Below are 19,348 nucleotides of genomic sequence, written 5' to 3' on the forward strand. Positions count from 1 at the left end.
AGACAACGACCCGACGGCGGTAGCGGCGGGTGAGGAGCGGGTACAAGCCGACGTGGGCGACGCGATATCAACCAGCAGGATCCAGGAGATGATGAGGAGCGCGGAGGAGCAAGACGGCGGCGACGGCAGCAAGGTGGACATTGCGCATGACGGCCCGGTGAGAGGCGAGATTGCCGCTCAGGTGGGAGGAAATGGTGATGGTAACGGTGTTAGTGGTAGTGGTGAATGCTCCGAGGAGGGGGACGCGACACGGTTTCGCTCAGTCGAGCGACGCCCGTGCACTCGGCAGGAGAATGGGTTCCCAGCTGACGACCAAGCGTCGGGCAAGGACCTCGCCAGAGACTCAGTCCAGCATAACAGCAGTAACAATACCAGCGGCAACAATAAATATAGAAGCCTCGTGATGATTACTCAGGAAGCGTCATACCAGCCAGTGAGCGTTGTCACGTCAGACACCACGACGCTGTTACAACCGGATGAAATTCATTCGGCTGGAAGCCAGGGAGGTCTGGCCGGCTACTTCCAGCTGGCATTGGAGGCGGCGAGCGAACCACAGCTTCGTAAAAACGCTCCGCGTAAGCCGCTGATGGTGAAGAGATTGCCAGCCGCGGTTGCGGTCTCCGCCGTCACGACTGGTCATCAATCAGCCGAGCCTGAAGTGGATAGTGGATTGAGTGTCGGTAGCGCTAGTGAAAGCGACGACGTGTCCGTGAAGAACGTGCCGAAGCCGCTCAATTGTCGACAGGAGAATGCGGATGACGTGCAGTCGAAGGATCGTGCGGTGTCGGATTATCGTGAAGATGCGCAACTACGTGCTTCGTCGCAGTCTAGTGACGATAATTCGGGTACTGGTGGCATTATTATACTTGAGGAAGGTCTGGCCGATGATGATTCCTGGGTGGAAGAAGTGTCGCACGATGAAGACGAGCCAGGAGCGACCACTGCCACGGAAGAAAGCTCCGAAGATGAAGCTAATAACTTTGGCGATCGTGAAGAAGAACTCAGAGGCTATCGCAGACAGGCGATCGACTTTACCTTGCATACGATTGTCGAGGAATCCTGTGAGGAGAGTGAAACGGAGCCGAGTCTGGCTACGGGAAGTCCCTCGAAAAAACCGAGACCACCTTCCGCTTCAGAATTGGAAAAATATTTCTTTTTTGGATTGGGAGGCGATGGAAATAGCTCCAGTATGGGCTCGCGCGAGGTCGACAGCTTGTCGGAAACCTCGTCGATTTATTCCGAGGGATTGGAGTCGCTCGGCCAGGACGAAGCTAACGGCAGTGGTCAAAACCAGGACAGGTCGAATAACAGTGATGGCTTCCTAAATTCTTCCAGACTGGAAAAATATTATCTATCAGAATTCCTCGGTTTCGATCAAGATAGAAGAGATTCTGATGGTTCAGTGGGAAGTGATTCTGAAGGCAGACCCAGTCCAGAAGCGCAAAGAAGGAAGAAACTAGTGCGTGCGAGAGGTACAGGCAGATCTCATAGTTCTTCTCTGGATAATTTATTGGCTCTCACACAGAGCTCGCAGAATCTGAGCTCGCAAAATTCTCTTCAAGATCTGAGCCTTAATCAGGACGCGCAAGAGACTCAATCTGAAGGTTCTTCAACGGAGACTGATGGTACTGAAGATGGCCAGACCGCTGCATTTGGCACGGACGGTCAATTCGATACGGTAAAACGCAAAAAGAAAAAGCCGCGAAATTTGGGAACTCAAAGTCCACGTGTGCCAGATGATCGAAACAAGACGCCGGAACCCAACAGAGAAATGACGCTAATGAGCGAAGTCGTGATAGAAAATGAGAACGAAGCAATGAACTCTGAAGATTCGGATAGAGCGAAGACTCCGCAGCCGGAGTCTGTTCTGTCTTCGTCTTCCTCGCCGTCCACTCTTACAAATAATAGTAACACATTGAACGCGGCCTCGTCCTCGCAAATAGATTCAAGAAACTTGGTTTCGGTAAATTCAAGTGACGGTCAACGGTCAAAGCAACAATCGCGAGACTCGGGCTTCGTTGGCAGCTGTGACGATCTTCTTCAGCATCAGAAATTGCCGGACGAAAGTCAAATAAGCGGCACGGAGGTCGATCAAGAAACCAGCAAAGATCGCTCACTCAGTAAGATTACGGAGCATTCTCCAGACGCGAGCCAGAGCGCTACTAAGGAAGGAGCGGTCGGCAAAAACAACTTGACGAAGCCGGTGAATCATACGAGTCTGCCGCACCTGGCGAATGCTTCGCTATCACGCAAAGATAGCTTTAATAATTGGTCCAGCGATGAGGAGACGAATCTCATGATGTCGAAGATGCGACAGTTTTTCAAGACGATGGTGGCTAACTCAAACGGTCAAGGATCAGGTCAGGGACAGAACGCTACCAGTGCGAATTCCGGCGGCGTCTCTCCGGCACCGAGTCCTCGGCTGCCGGGTTACACCTCGAAAGCACGACTCTGCGTCCAGAACCGCACCAAACCGCCACAACTGGTGTACTTTGAGAACGAGCTGACGCGACTGATGAAGACGGTACCGGGAATACGCGACGAGCAAGTGCGAGAGATCGTCGAGTATCTCAGCTCGGAAGACACGTGGTCGGATTCTTACGACAGCTCGGATTATACCAGCTCCGATCTCGAGGGCGCCGCCGGAGGTCGCAGATCAGCCTTGCAAGAACAGATCTCGCAGAGCTGTCAACAAATCATCAGCAAATTCGACACCACTTCCGCTGGCGTTGACGCGACTCTATTGGACAAGGAGAGAGAGCAGATAAAAGGGCCAGGATCAGGTTCCGCGATGCAGCCTGCACCTTGTCTGGGTAGAGATACCGCTTTCGTCTATCAAAAACTGGTACAGAGCTTCACGAAGATGGCCGGTGACGGTGTGAGTTCGGACGCCAACTCCACGCCGCACAGTAGCCCGCCACTAATCGCCAAGGTGATGCACCACATCGGTAGCCGGCTAGTAGCGCTGATGCACGAAGTCTCGGAGGGCGGACCAGCCGCGCATCATCACTCCACCACATGGCGACGGTATTCTCAGCATCACCGAACCCCATCTTCAGCGTCCACCACCGAAGACGATGACTCAACATCAGACTCCACTAATGCGTCAGCACACTTGCAGCTACCAAGATCAAAATCTCACGACCCCCTGTTGTTGATCAACAATCATCCGGCAGCCATCCCCGGTCAGGAAGGGGAAGAGCGAGAGGCCAGTGATTACGAGAGGTTCTCCTGGCGCGGCAGCTTTGAGTCGACTCTCATGGCCGCCGACTCGAGGACAAAACTGAGCCTGTTAGCGTGTTCCGGTGACGTCAGTGGTGGTGGTAGTGTCAGTGCGAGTGCGAGTGCCCTGGCCGCGAAGCGGCGTAGCGCCGGCGATTTGTTGTTCAATCCGAAGAGCTTTTCGAGGGAGCAGCTGGATAGGGTGAGGAGTTGCGGTTCGATCGGTGGCGGAAGCGGCGCCGGGACCAACGGAGCCGGCGGCGGCTCCGTCGAGGAGAGAATCTGGAGCAACAGGAGGAGATCCTCCGTTCCCGATGCTAACACTAGGGGAGAATCAGGTGAGTCCGAGCGTGACAATCTTTGCGTATGTGTGAATGAATGGATGTGGTGTGTGCACTTCTCCACGCGAAGTGATCTCCCGCGGATCGCATTACATCGCGGAAATGACGGTAATTGGCGTTACAGCTTGATTTTGCCTCGCCGAGGCAATCCCGCGGGTTGTTCGAGCGTTCCTTTTCCGCAATTATGCTATGGTGCGGACTGAGCACGTCAGACGCTACAGCCAGATCGGTCCCGATAATGGGGTTGTATTTTATGTGGAATGAATAGAGTGAACGCTTACGCAGCGGCAGGCCTAATGTAATTGTACTTATATTGGTAAATTAAGTCGGAATTAGGAAGCGTGAAAGCAACTCCGCGCCTTATTTGTGTGTTTTACGCTGCACGCGATTCTGTTTTAGTTATTCTACATAAGCAAAAACAAAATTTGTTGATTATAAACAGTGAAATTATATGAAAAAAAGGTTGATAAAATAATGAAAGTACTAATTATAGGGATACTATTTGAATATTTCATAAGTTTTTTATTAAATTATTACTGTGTATGTACTAGAATCAAAAAATCTGAATCGAAAAACAAAGTTTCACCGTAAAGCATTGCAAGCGAATTTTAATCAAATGATATCTACAATCTATATATCTATTTTTAATATAGAAACGAGAAGCAAATTGCTCAACGTTTAATAGTATTTTTTCTATAGTATCATTTTTTTCAGACCTCGTCATCGTAATTATGAATGAATGGCGTCTCATGAATGCATAATGCTTATGAATAATTTCCATTCACGTTGATGCGTACATGCAACTTACGAGTACCAATAAATAAATATTTTCATCAGGCTAAATGAAATGGAACGGCATTGTACGCAAATAGTAAATAGATATCAATATATATATATACACAATCGCATAGCTAGTGAAATAAAAAAATATCTAAATTATACCAATAATGCAATGATGCAAATCGCACAGAAGCCATTCATTTTTCACATTACGAGACGTTGCACTCTCAAGTATCGTTAGTATCGTCAATATTATCCGATAAGAGAACGATGATGTTAATCATCGTGCAGGTGCATCGGCTGGCGACGAGGATACCGAAGACGAATTGGAATACGGCGGGGAATCGCGAGCGACGACTCTACCACGTGGCATGCAATCCGCCATCAGTGCGGCTACCAATTCCCTGCCGCGACTACCCGCGCCGAGCGCACCGACCGGCCTGACGACAACGTCGTCATCGTCATCGTCATCGTCGTCGTCGTCGTCGTCGTCGTCGTCGTCGTCGTCCGCGGCGGCGGCGGCGACGTCGACCTCGTCGCCGATGCACAAGGCGCACAGCGTCTATCACTTCCTGCCGCAGCACAGCGGCGTCAAGTCCGCACGGTATCGACCGCCCGGCTTCGCTAGGAACAGCAACATCGGAGTGATCGGCAGCGGGCCCAAACGCGCCGTCAGTGCACCGGGCCTGCAAGCTTCCGGCTCGCAATCGGCCACCGGCAAACGGGACAACTCGAGGTCGAGAAGGCAGCAGGCGATGTCGCTCACATCGGGTAGGTCACGATCATGGTTTTTTTAAACGGTCGCGCACAAGTTGTACTAAAGGCCACATTCTTTCTAAGTACAGATTTCCTGACGAGTATCTCTTATAGTGTATCTTTATTTTAGATTTTGCATTTAGGATTTTAATTTTTTCAATTTAATTTTTTTTTAATGTAAAGAGAATAAATACGTGAGAAAAGAATGTAATATTTCGAGTAGCGTTCTTATTGCCTCTTGTGTATTACTGACATTTTTCACTCCTTACTTAGACAACAAATAAATTTTGAAACTAAAGTTTCTATGAACTTTCTCGTAAAAGTTAAACTTTAGGATAGGTCTTGTAATTTTAACGGATAATCTGTAACTTATAATAGGAGAAAGTGTGTGCGACTTTTGGTACATTCTTATAGTCATCGAATATTCTGCAGTTTTAAGTCTCTTAACGACAGTATAATGACACGAATGATTATTATTTATTTTATTATATGTGACGTTTTATGAAATTATAATTTCTTTATTATACGAAATGGAAAAAGGACAGAGAACGTATTGCTCAAATGTTTAAATCTGTTTAATGCTGTTTAAATCTGTAAGTTGAGTTTTGAGAGACAAGGAGAAAGCGCGTGGATGAAAGGAAATTCGGTCGGCGGGTACGTGTGATTCCCGCGTGATAAATTAGGCGGCCGCATCGTCACGCACACGTGGCGCGCACCATGCAAATGATTAAGTGCAAATATGATATTGCCAACGTCATCATAAAGAAGAACGCACAGTTAAAGAGAAACCGTTTTTCTCGTAAATAAACAACGGGAAATGGAAAGTTCGGGGAAATTCAAAACCTGCAATTTCTCAGTAATCTTAATTCTCATCTACGCTCACAGCCTATCTGCTGAATTTAAATGAGTGACGTCTCTTTCTGAAAAATTGACACGTACTCGATAAAATTTTATAATAAGTAATTACAGCCAATTGAACCTTTCTGAAAATTTTTGCTAAGAAGGAGAATGGCGGCTGTTCGCACTTCAAGAATATATTGTTAAATAATCTGACCGTGAGAGAAACAAAGAGAAGACTCTCTGTACACTTATATATTTTTGTATGTGCGAGAGCGAACGTGATTTTTATCTGTAAACTTGAGCAATCCCGAGCAATGGCAAATTCTTTTGTCGTCTTCTTCGAACGCGTAAACGCTGCGAGAAGCAGGACAACGTTGCGAAAGCGTGCTACTCATCGCGTGAAATTTAGTGTAATAACAAGTCTGAGTTAACTCTCCGACATCTTCTTACACCTTTGTTACATTTGCCTTTTCTCTGGCATAAATTCAATTAATTCAATTACGATTATGTCATGATTGTCCGTTGCGTCATGTGCGCAGTAAAGTTTCATTTTCTGGACATCGCAGTGTTTTCCTGACTCGTACTGTAAAACACGATCATGACACGCAACCTTTATAAGAAAGTATCTTTTATCCTTCCGCCAATAATGTTATATATATCTCCTGGAAAAAAAGAAGAGAATAGAAAAGCAGATTTCATAACACTTTAGAAAAAAATATGTATCGAAGGTAAACTATAAAATCAATACTATCAATAGATGGTTCATGGAAAAACTCTTACAGCAAAGAGTTTAAATCTTAAATACCATAACTTAAATTTGTCGAGGAGCAGAAGACAGAAATTTTGAAACTACTGTAAAATATTTATGTAATTAAAAAGTTTTGCTTTTTAATTATTACAATTAAATTGTGACAATATATAAAAACACTTTCAAATATGATTATTAAAAAAAATAGCACAGCAACGCAGGAAGTTTAATAATAGAAAATAGCTACGATTTTATTAAAAAAATAAATTTATATGTTTTAAGTTTTATGGACAGATATATTAATTTGCAAACAATTTTCAACTCAATTGAATCTTTCTAACCATGCTCTTGCATTCATTTATTTACTAAATTGTTTGCTGAACAGTTTATGGAATTTAGAAATGAGCGCCTATGTTTCTCTGGAAATCAGGAAGACCTCGTCTGAAGGCAGACAACTCCTTTGGACTTTGCCTCCTCTGCTTCTGAAGTACGGAAGCGCCTCTGTTTCTTTTTTTCTTTATAAAAACACGGAAAAACACACGTGCGCCGTTCACATTTCTGTGGCTGTGGTACGTGCACTTTTTTTATGCGCGACAAGTAGAACGCCGCGCGCATTGATAATGCGGCGCGTTCGTTCAGGTGCTCGCTCGTGTGTAACAGGTGCAACTGCTTTATTACGGAGGTTTCCCTTCTTTTCTCCGACATCCCTGCCGAGCTCCCCGCGGCTCCCGCGCACGACAATCGATAATGCCACGCTGGGGCCACTCCTCACACTCCGCACGCACTTCGTGTGTGTGTGTGTGCGTATTGTTGAAAACCTTTCGCCCTGTTACCTCTCTCATAACGCGACGCCGTAAAAGCAACATTCGTGTAGGCAACAATAACGCGAACTCGCTCGCTTATATAACGCATTTACTTTATTTTTCCTCGGTTTCCACTTTGTTTACAGAATTTACGTGTAACGTACATTTTCGTGAGCATTTCGCTGCATGTGTACAAATCGAACAAAACGGTTCAAATATCTCGGTGCCCCACCATGTGCTTTCCCGGCTTATCGATCGGCGAAATATATATCGCAACGTTTGCCGAGCATTAACCCAGTCTACTTCTGAATGTGAATGTCCCTCGATAATAATCTAGTCTGTGTTTTTCCCGCCTACATAACGAGTTATCGCAGCTAAAAAAAGCAGTGGTTAGAGAGAATCAGTTGCAACTTTAGATACCGTTAAAAACGTTCCTCGTTTTGATGCTTCTCGTTAAAAAAAATTATATTTTTATAATAGAAATTAATATTTCCTTTTTCTTAATATACAGTTAGTTTGACATAGTCTTTCCAATCTGAACACATACATTTAAAGCTACAACAGTTATATTGTATTTTTGATATAATTTTTTGATATAATCATAACATCACGATAAAAGAGTTTATCAATTAATAAAACTTTAATTACTTTTTAATTTTATATAACATATGTTACAATATTTAATAATATTTAAATAGTTAATATATCTACTATATATTTTTATTTAAGACTAAAATAAATAATGCTTTTCTATTAATTGTTATTGCTTTAAACTCAGCAGTTATCAACATTAGTCGCATTAGATTAACTTTATTCCGATGAGATTCAGTTTTTGCCGTTCATGGATAGTATCTAATGAAATTATAAGGTCCTTGCCACTCCCGTTTCCAGCTGCGCCTCTCGCGGATCGATAACGGAGGAAACCACCCTTTAACTCGTAGCTCGGGGATAAAATCTCCGAATCTCGTACACAAAATTGCATCACCGAACGATCATTCCCCACGTATAAAATTCTGCCTACGAACGAAACTCTCCGTTTAAAACGGAATTTATATATCGACGTAGTTGAGATTCTAAAACTGCATTGGATAAAATCTTTAAAATACGTAAAATACTTCTATAATTAAACATCAAAATAAAATCGTGCTCTACTTACGCTCTTCACCGTTACTTCGATGATTCCCTTTAATATACAGTATTACATAGTATTATACATCCGTTAATCGATTCAACGCTTACTGGAGCAAAGTCGAGTCCGAACTCGATAAAAAATGCACTTCGATTAAGTCGATTGACACAGGAAAATTTTTTTAACATTGTTTTGTCTTAGCATTTTCTTAACAACAATACGTACAAAAGGTACGAACTAGATAGGTACAAATTAAATACATTTATAGAAGAAAAATTTGTCTTTCTAATTATGTTTTATATCTTTCAGCTTTCCAGTTATTAAAAATTTGACGATTTAATTGAAATATTTCATCTCAGCTTTCTAAAGAAACTCCAGAAATGCCTTCCCGAATTTTAAAATCATGCCAATACGGTAGCACGATACGCGTTTTACAACACATTCGCCGCGTTGCATGCATCGCACGTTTGCGACTTCCGAATCGCGAAACAGCGCACTCGTTCGCCAGTTAGCTGTTAGACTCGTTTGTTCTTTTTTGCTCGTTAGAGATCGGTCGGCGACAGGTTTACGTTCAACGCAGCATGCGCAGTGCTCTGTACTATATTCACGATCATTACGCTACTGCTTTGAACCAGATGAATTTTTCGTGCGAATAAGGACTAATACGAACTCTCAATCACCGTTTTATGCTGCAAGCAGTACAGGATATTCAAGTTATTTTATTTCCTCCGCATGACGAAGTCTCCAACTAGCAGCAAACGTATACAGAATGTCTAAGAATTAGGTCACATTATAACATAGTTCAATAAATAACAAGCCCGATATGTATAAAAAATTGTAGTTTTTTTTAATATTTCTTGAGAGTTTTGTTTCTGCATCACTGAAAAATGTAGAATGTAAAAGAAAATTCAGCCAAAAGCCAGAATTCTCCCAGAGAATGAACGAACTGTGAGAAGGATCTTAACTGGCGTTAAGAAAGTCAAGAATGTCGTTGAACTGTCGTTGCGCGCGAGTTTTGGAATGCGTGTCAAGCTTTTTGCACGATTGCTAGAACGGTTCTTCGCTTCGTGGACAACCATGAAGCAGGACGTTACGTCTCTACTCACCGTACTACATCCTTCAGATTTCTATGATTACTATCCGCTTCAACCGATATTAACAAAATCGGAAAATATATCGCTTTGATCAGCGTTGCATAAAAAGAAATACCGGAAAAAGGGAGAAATATTAATTATTTCTATAAACATTGTTTTTTGTTACTAATTCTTGCTCTACAAGATTTTAAAGGAAAAAATTGACGTTTATTAACAGCTTTTTAAATACGTATATTTATTAAAAATGACTAATACAAGATGTGGAAGGATTTAAAAAATTATTACTACCTTTATAAATAATTAAGCTTCTAAAAATGTTTCCGAGTAACGAAACTTATGCTATATCGCGGCAATAGCCATGCTTCGATAGAGTAATTCAATAATTGCGAATGCGGGCTACTGCGTTTGCGGCGAAACATACCGACACATGCGTACATTCCCTTCCATGGTTCTAGTAAATAACTCCGGTAGTGAGTAATTTAATTACTCGCGGATACGCGCAATATAGCGTTTTCTAAAGGAAAGATAAACGAAGTAGGAATCGGTCGAGTAAAAAAAAGAAGAAGAACGATAACGCAAGTAAAACGGAAGCGATGATTGTGTGCCGAACGCGTAATAAAGGTGCACTGGGTGAATTAAGTAAAAAACGTTTGCCAAAGTAACATCTGACAGAAATACGGCCGTAGAAATTTAATTATATACCATGAGAACGATTGAAATAATGTTGGTGAAAAGTCGGAAAAATTTATAATTACATATTTATTCATCAATTACACAATTTCTTCTGTGATCTCGTTTGTATCATGTTTATCGTGGTTAACGGATAGTTTCGCCTAATCGACCGCTGAAACTGGAAACTGAGTTCTCTCAGGCCGAGGCACACGGCAGAACTTTCGCCCACGCTCTCGGTGCGTAGTACTATGTCCCGGATACGGCGCGGCGTTCACGTGCGTGCATGTACACAGGTTCAACTGTGAGTAACGCGCTGCGCGTTTTCCGCGCGGTGGGAACTGGAGGAAGTGAGATCAAATTCGCGGAGAGACAATCCGAAGGTGAAATTACCGCTGACGAAAGACAGACGCGCGTGATTACTCGCGCGCTCGAGACCGACCGGGTGATTTAATTAATTAACCTTCCCCGTCTGGTATCGCGTGGGACATGAACATACGTGGGTGGGTCTATGTGAGTATCAATCTTAATTTTGGGATCTGCGACGAATTGAGTTACATACTACGAAACGTACTAATTCTCCAGGAAACAAATTAGAAAAGGCAAGGAAAATTTATTAGAAGCTAGGAATAGAGAATTAAACAATTTTGTTTTTAATTACAACAGTAACAATAAAGTTATATGATAATAATACTGCGATATAGCACAATTAAGTGTAAAGAAAGGTGCATTTCTCAGATAGAGAGGCCATAGTTCTCAGATAGAGAGTGCCATATATTATAACAGACTTTCTTTAACTGATGACGTCGCAGTTGATAGAGCTCGCGGGTATATACGCTCCTATGAAAGTGATTTTTCTCAGACGAAGCGCGGAGATTATACCTCGATATACATTCACCTTGGCATACATTACGACTATTTACAAAAGCCGAGAACCGATTCGTGCGCATCCGACTGTGCCGTCGCGAGAATATTATCGGGCATGATTGGGCTGCGTCGCGGAACGACGATTATCACGTTATCTATTTGATGAACGACGTTACCCAATATTTAATTGTTCGCTATATAGTTCGACGTTACTCAGCATAATGCATAACGACCATTATCTCGACGAGCAAAGTGAAAAGCAAATGTCGCTGCTTTCATAATGCGGTATACTTAAGACGGCCCATTTAAAAATGCTTACTTTTTACTTTTTTTTCTACTAGAACTTGCATATCAGTTCGCAAAGAAAATATATTGCAGCTTTTTGCACACAGTTTCTCGATGAACGTCGTGCAATTTGGAAGAGACGCAAATGAGAATCGTGAAATCGATTACATAACAACGAAGTTTCGATAAGAGGATAAAGGAGAAATATAATATAATTTAGAAGGCTATAATATATGCTAAAAATTTAGATATTTAAGAAAAAAAAACAAATTAGAAAAATTGTATTCATAATTATTAAAATATTCTTTTCTCGTGTAGAAACTTTCCACACATATGATTTTTACGACTTCTCCTCGCATACCATTATCGTATCACTCGTTATCAAAACTCGCCAGATACTGGACCTTGAACGTGCCATGGAAGCTGTTGACACGCTATTCGTTCACAAGAAGGCAGGAAGTAAAAATATTATCGTGACTCCTATTCCGTTTAGCTGAAGAACAAATAGTCGAATGAACGGATCCGTCAGTATAACTAGTGTTTCGTTCCGCATTGCATCTCTTTTGGGCGACATTTTCCTTTCATTCGTTAAAATATCAAACTGTATTACTAAACGTCATTATTATCTCTGGATTTAAATATTCAAAAGATAATTATTATTTTTTTATTAATCTAGAAAATATCGCCGAATGTTAAAGTGATAACTAAAACCTCTCTGCTACCTTTGCTTAATCTAGTGAAATCATAATATCTTTTATCAATCCACGCCTGATCTGAAAAAGTGAAAATAATTTACTAGCGAAACAAATCTATAGAGTCCAAAAATTGAGTTAATCTCAAAAAGATGGCTCGATATTCCAATTTCAAGGAATCTTCTTCTCGTTCCTGGACCATTGACAAAATGGCGCAACGTCTTGCTTCGAATTGGTTACTGGAGTGCTGTTGTGGTTCTTGTTACGCGAGACAAAAAGCAGCCTCGCGTTCAGGACAGAATAACACGAACGAGATAGATAGGAAGAAGAACCTGGAGTCTGAATCGCAGAATCTACCGATCGATTCTGCAAAAACGAGAAATGACGGTCGACTCACGGTGGAGCAAATTCCTTTGACGAAACGCGATTACGAAGTGTCGAAAAACGACGAGTTGACATGCAGCGTCAATGAAGCTTCATTAACAAGTCGCGAGGATGATTCTTTGATCGATTCTCAGGATTCGAAGAGCAAATCTTCGTTCGGCAGCGGGACTCTGAGCAGTGGAATGAAGCGTGTAATCGAGAGTCTATCAGTCCCTCCAAAGAAGGAGAAGAAATTGCTATCGGTTAATGACGAAAAGAAAGCGTCGCAGAGCGACTCGGAGCTAGGATATTCCGCGAGTATCTTCGACAAATGCTCGACGCGATACGGACAGCAGAAAGTGTCCGCGATGAACATTCCTGAACTGATAATAAGTTAGTTAAAAAGCGCTTTTAACAATTATAGATTTGAAGAGACGGCAAAAGTAGTAGAAAAATTTAATCGAAATTGTTTCTAATTAAATTAAATAAAAAATATATATACATATGATAATATGATAATATATATAAATATGATAAAATGTAAAGTGTATATAGATATAATTTATATGAAAAATATAAAAATATTTCGACATACGCCAATGAAAAAAGTCATTTGAAACGATTATAGAAATCATTTTAATATCGTCACTTTAAAGTAAAAACTTCAAAAATATGATTAAAACGGCAATAAAAAGTAAACTAACGCAGCATTTTATTTGTTAATATCTAACAATTTAGAGAGAGAGAGAGAGAGGAGCAAGACTTTCGAAACTATGCTTACCGAAATAATTGTTTTATTTTGAAACTATCATGAAAATTCTATTTCTTAAATATGTTTATTCTTATTATCTCTTGATAGTTGGACATTGAAATATGAGCCATCTGTTTTAAGTAATCAAATTTCCTCATGATATCACAGACGATGGAAGCAGTTTGTCGGAGGCATGCAGTACGCCGATTATCGGAGCAGGATCACGAGCAGGCTCTAGTCATACGGTCCTAGACATGGACGACATCGATCCGGGCCATCTCGCCACTCGCTCGTCTCTGTCGAGTCTCGGGGTAAGTCGCAATTTATCGTTGGAGAATTTCTTTTTCGCCTACTGTGCATGAAGGATGGAGTCGTCAGATTGCAGCCGCGTTTCGCTCGAACCTCATTGAACCTCATTGACCTTCTCGTTCCCAACTTTCGAGAGAGAAACCGTACCTATTATCGCAATTTAACGAGGAGCGGATTGCAGTGTATTGCATCTCGCTCGGATTGACGGAACGGCAGGACAGGCGATAGGCCGGAGAACGACGCGAACTTTACGACGCCGAGATTGCCGTTCTAAAGTCCTCACGACTCTAATTTTCGCGATTCCAGGCACGCTCGGACTCGATGGCGTCGGTATACAGCGGTGCGGGCGAGGGACGCTGCTGTCGATCCGTGGTAGTCACAGGTGAGGTAGAATTCGCCTTGCAGTACGACTACAAGAATTTGACATTCGAGGTGCACGTGACCAGGTGCAAGAACCTTGCACCCGTGGACGTGAAGCGCAAACGATCGGATCCGTAAGTACCCAATTTAAAATTATCGTAATATACATATATATGTGTGTGTGTCTGTTCAATTTTTTTATCTCCTACATTTAAGTAGAACGAACTTTATCACGATGACGTTGCTTCTTCACAAAAATATATAATTAATTCTTATTTGCAATTATATTTTTCTTTACAAAAAGTTTTTTTTTTTTCCAAGACAATATCGTGAAAATTTAATATATGAAAGCTTAGCTTTTTATAATTTTTTGTTCCTCTTTCCTTCTCTCAGATACGTCAAGGTGTATCTGCTGCCAGATAAGTCGAAAAGCGGTAAAAGAAAGACGAAGGTGAAGAAGCACACGTTAAATCCAGAGTTCAACGAAACGCTGAAGGTAAGTTGGACGGATGTCCGCTGCTCGTTTGCATGACAATTAGAAATTCGATGTTTCGTCATCGCGCGGTTTTAGTTCCATATGAGCCTGAGTGGCCTGGAGACGAGAACGCTGTGGCTGACGGTCTGGCATTCGGACATGTTTGGTCGCAACGATTTCCTCGGCGAGGTGCGAATGCCGCTGGAGAACAAGATATTCGACGATCCGACGCCACACTGGTATCCCCTTCAAGAGAGGGTAAGATCGCCACTAATTATAATATCAAAATAGCGAAGACAACGGCACTTGTGACTTTACTTCGGCGAAAAAATAAAATTGAGAAGCGTTATCTCGAAACTTTAAAGCTAGAATAATTGATCGTTTCCGAGTGAAGTAAGTCTCTGCTCATTATGCATCGGATGGATTGCATCATTGTGCATTTAGCAGATTGCGTCACTGTGCATTCAGCAGAAAACGTTGTTATTCATTCTTTCCGTCGAAACGCAGGCTGCAACTTCAGTGCTGCTTAATTAAAGTGCTTTCGATGTGTTCCAATACGAGCGCGCATGTGAATGGCAAGGTGTATTCTTATAAATATATGTGTCTTAAATATAGTCAAATATATCAAATATATCAAATAGATAAAGTTTTATTTCTTTATTCCTAATTTTTTAATTAGAAATTTCTTACGATTCCTAATAGTATAATCTTTTAATGTACTAAATAAAATTTGTAATTAAAATTAAATTTATAATTAGCGAATCAAACAGAATTTTCGATAATTTTCGAAGCCTAGAAGGTTTTAATAAATATCTAAAATCTATCTTTCTCTGAACAGTAAAAATTCACAACGCGGAACACTTTCAAGGATAAAATTCCAAATTTTTTATTTACACAAGTCCTTCGAAATCTCATTTACGTAACAAAGAAAAAAAGCGCGTGTCGTTACGTATGATAATTGCTCACAGACGGAACCGTTTGACGATCCGGTCGCATACAAAGGCGAGGTGATTGTTGGACTGAAGTTTGTTCCGCCGGATCCGGCGCAGCAAGAACGCGATCGGGAAAGCGGTGCGGAACGTGGCAATTCTAAAGCGAAAAAGAACTGGAGCCGCGGCGCGCTCCACGTGCTCGTCAAGGAGGCCAGAAATCTGCAGACGCGCGGCAAAAATTCAGGCACCTGCGATCCCTTCTGTAAAAGGTATATTTTCTTGCCACTTTGTATATTATTTCTTATCTTGACTATTTGAACTAATATTTCTATTATATATTATACACAATAAATAAATAATAAAGGTGGCAATTTTTGTTTTTAAATTAGAAAATATATGTTTTAACTATTTATACTGTATTAGTATACTAATTTAATATATATGGATAGTATATTTAATAAAAATTAATAAAAATTGGTTTTATTTTTCGCTTTTCGCTTTTTAATGCCCATTTCCACCAATAAAGATTAACTTCGCACACACACACAATCTCGATTTAATTTCAGCTTTTTTCTAATTCTTAGAACTGCAAAAAGATGAAGAATAAGTTGAACCGAGATTAAAGTTAATCTACATTGATGATAATAGGCATAAATCGTAAACTTAACGTTTTCAGAGTTTAGAAATTTTTTACGTCGCCTGCACTGTGTTTCAAGTTTCAAGTTGCAATTTCTTTCAGTTATTTGCTTCCCGACAAAGGACGATCCGGTAAGCAGAAGACTGGCGTCGTTCGTAGATCAGGTGGTTCGCCAGTTTGGGGACACACGTTTATCTACAAGGACGTTAGTTTACAAGAATTGGCGGAACGTGGATTAGAATTAACAGTCTGGGACCACGATCGAATCGCTAGCAACGAATTTCTTGGTGGCGTTCGGTTTAATCTCGGCACCGGTATGTATATATAAAATCATAATTTGAAATTGTATATCCAGATTATTAATTTTCTTACTAATCAAATTGACTTTGTTAATATATTTTGTCACAGATGGGATAAATAATAACTTCTCGAAACCTAGTCGGAGAAAAGTTAATTAATAGAATATCATATTTCTTGGTTCAGTTTGCCACATTTTAAACATTCGGCGAAGATAAAGTTTTTGGGGGGTATTTTCGTTGTAGTACAATAGTATAACAAATGCGAATCTCCGTTTCAGGGAAACATTACGGGAAACCGGTGGACTGGATGGACGCGACCGGTCGCGAATTGTCTCTCTGGCAGAACATGCTCGAGAGACCGAATTTCTGGGTCGAGGGCGCAGTGACGTTAAGGCCAAACTTGCACAATCACGGGAAGAACAACGGTACTTAAAAGCAGCAATGCGATAACGTCGCGCCAGATTTTGTTTCCGACAGAGGAACGGGTTCGGAAACGCCGATTTAGTCCAAGACTTTGTACATAGCTCTAAAAGCGTCGCGCTTACAACGGACGTGATTTTAAATATTCGCGAACAAAGAATCAGTGCCTTCGGAAGCGACGTAGACTCGTCTGATCTTCCTGAATAGGCAAAATTCTCTGCGAAATTTCTGTCAGCCGCAAAAATCGTTTACGAGATTTTCATAGCCTTGTAGCCGATGAAAATATGCGTCACACTATCGGTTCCAATTAAGCTTCATATCCCTGTGTAACCAGTTATGCGCATTAAATTATTTTTGGTTCCCTACCCATTCTTATTTCTACGTTGCCCATTATTAATATCTGTACAAATTGTACATTAAAATTTCTATATAAAATTTTTAATATAATTTCCAACGAACACGTTGCACAAGATGCTTGCTTCTATGATGTATTTTATAAAATCGATTCTTTTCAATTTTTATTTTTTTGGCTGCTTCGCTTTGACTGGTTCAAAAATATAATTATTTAATTATTAATTATTATGATGAAAATCAAACTTTAATTATTTTCATAATTTCTTTTTATAATAAAATTTAATGATTTAGAAGATATGCCATCATATTTGCAAATATAGAAAAATCGATGTTCTCATTAAGAAAATATAAAATATTATTATTCGCAGTATGATTTAAAAAAAATATAAATAGAACATTTTTGCTTATTAGAAAAATATATTATGAACGCACTGCTTATTAGACTTTTTAATTTTTGGTTTATTTTTTAACACATTTTTTTTACGCAAAGTTGCGAATCGTAACAACATATATATTAATGTAATTGACGTGCCAAATATTAAAAGTTGTGGCGAATTCATGCTGTAATAAATTTCCTTAAGATAAAATTATTATTTAAGATAAAATTATATTACAATTTACTCAATTTCAATTGGTTACACTTATGAAAAATATTATTTCTTTCATTATTATAGCTTCAGTAATTGTATAATAGCAAAGCGAAGTACATTTTATTTTATTTGTCTTTATGAGAGCTGCGTCTTTGTGTCTCGTAACTCCTTCTTTTCTTTTTAAATTGTAATTACAAAAAGCCTCAGTTGGATATATAAGCTGGGCAAGTCATTAAATTTCAAGTGCAATATTATGAAGCATCGAAGATTTTTGAAAAATAAAATATAGTTAGATTTTCGAAACGTCCGAAAACGAGATGAAAAGCAAAAGTGCGTCCGTCCAAGACAACTGGCAAGATGATTATTAGTATCCACATGCACGCGTATATGCATATATGTGCGTTCTTCGCGGATAGCGCGAAGAAATTGCTCTCGCCGAGTTCCAAACGTAGAATCACGAAGTATTTCGTAATTTCGCGAAATTCTACCTCATCAAAAGAAAAAGTCCGAAAATTAGTCTGATGGCACGATAGTTTAAAAATGGAATAAAAATTTTTTAGACTTTACAAAAGTGTGCTGTTAGTCAATAATCGCTGAAGATTGTAGTAGTAATTACATTTATTATTACGAACGTAAGTTTTGTAAGAAGCGAATGAACGACGGGGCCGCAATTATATTTTTACACTTTGAAATTACGAATTTTAAAATTTGATTAATATCGTGTAGGGCATCGTCTAATCCACATTGGATCCTCAGATCCGAGAAATGAGAAATTATATAACGGTATAGTAACTCATATACGCGATGGTGAACTCAGGTTTTTTTTATAAAAGTAGGATACGCTTCCTTCGTTCATTCGCTTCTCTTCGTCACTTAAATTACCAAGCGAATCGGACGAGATGTGATCAAAAGCGTTTGGAACATTTGAACAACGTTGTGGACACTTTCCTTTCTTGGAGAGAAAGATGCTTCCAGTGTGTACAATAGGAACGAGCGTGTTTCCCGAGTGAACGTACGAACGAGCGAGTGATGGAACGGTGTATTTAAGGGATTTAAATATGACCGCTTCCTCGAGCAACTTGAACGAAAACGCATTCTCGTAGATGTTATATTTATACGTATACATATATATGTACAAGCGTCGAATCCGTCGCCGCTGAAATTCCCGAAGGGAAAATTCGCCATTCATAATTATATTTCCAAAATTATAGAAGCTTTCCCTCCGGGGATTCCAGGACGATCGTAAAAGGCTCGTATTCGCGGTGCGCGTTTCAGCGGCGATCCGTTTTTATTGTCGTCCATTTAGCGTTAAATAAACGACTGTTTTGATCCAATATCTATATAATATTCGACAGTCGGTCGTGCATTTAGCGCCAGATGCACCGCTAGATCGTGTTATAAATATCGACGATTCCCGAGGGTTGAAAGATAAATCGAAGGTCCGAACTAATGACTTCGTACTTAACTGATTTATTATACCTTCGATTATTTATGAGTATAACATCGTAAGTCGTAATTATTTCTAAGACTCTCTGTCTCTCTTCCTAAAAACAGGGTTAACGAAAGGGAACTGTGAAACTGCCTTTAACGTTACGTAGAAATTTGTGTGATGCGTAAACTCCCTGGCTAAAG

The 19,348-nt window shown here is 40.5% G+C and overlaps 1 protein-coding gene across 1 annotated transcript in view; it reads left to right on the forward strand.

The window, feature by feature from the left end:
- LOC105453621 overlaps nucleotides 1-17,137 on the forward strand; it is a 49,060-nt gene extending 31,923 nt beyond the window's left edge. The window contains exons 11-20 of the mRNA XM_011695740.1: nucleotides 6-3,560; nucleotides 4,635-5,114; nucleotides 12,362-12,982; nucleotides 13,509-13,651; nucleotides 13,956-14,143; nucleotides 14,403-14,505; nucleotides 14,581-14,742; nucleotides 15,453-15,685; nucleotides 16,156-16,367; nucleotides 16,631-17,137. Of these exons, the coding sequence (XP_011694042.1) occupies nucleotides 6-3,560; nucleotides 4,635-5,114; nucleotides 12,362-12,982; nucleotides 13,509-13,651; nucleotides 13,956-14,143; nucleotides 14,403-14,505; nucleotides 14,581-14,742; nucleotides 15,453-15,685; nucleotides 16,156-16,367; nucleotides 16,631-16,785 (5,852 nt within the window). The 3' untranslated portion in view covers nucleotides 16,786-17,137. The remainder of the gene's footprint in view (nucleotides 1-5; nucleotides 3,561-4,634; nucleotides 5,115-12,361; nucleotides 12,983-13,508; nucleotides 13,652-13,955; nucleotides 14,144-14,402; nucleotides 14,506-14,580; nucleotides 14,743-15,452; nucleotides 15,686-16,155; nucleotides 16,368-16,630) is intronic.
- Nucleotides 17,138-19,348: the final 2,211 nt, after the last annotated feature.

The sequence above is a fragment of the Wasmannia auropunctata genome, unplaced genomic scaffold (genome assembly GCF_000956235.1).
Source record: "Wasmannia auropunctata unplaced genomic scaffold, wasmannia.A_1.0 LD335998.1, whole genome shotgun sequence".
NCBI classification, from domain to species: domain Eukaryota; kingdom Metazoa; phylum Arthropoda; class Insecta; order Hymenoptera; family Formicidae; genus Wasmannia; species Wasmannia auropunctata.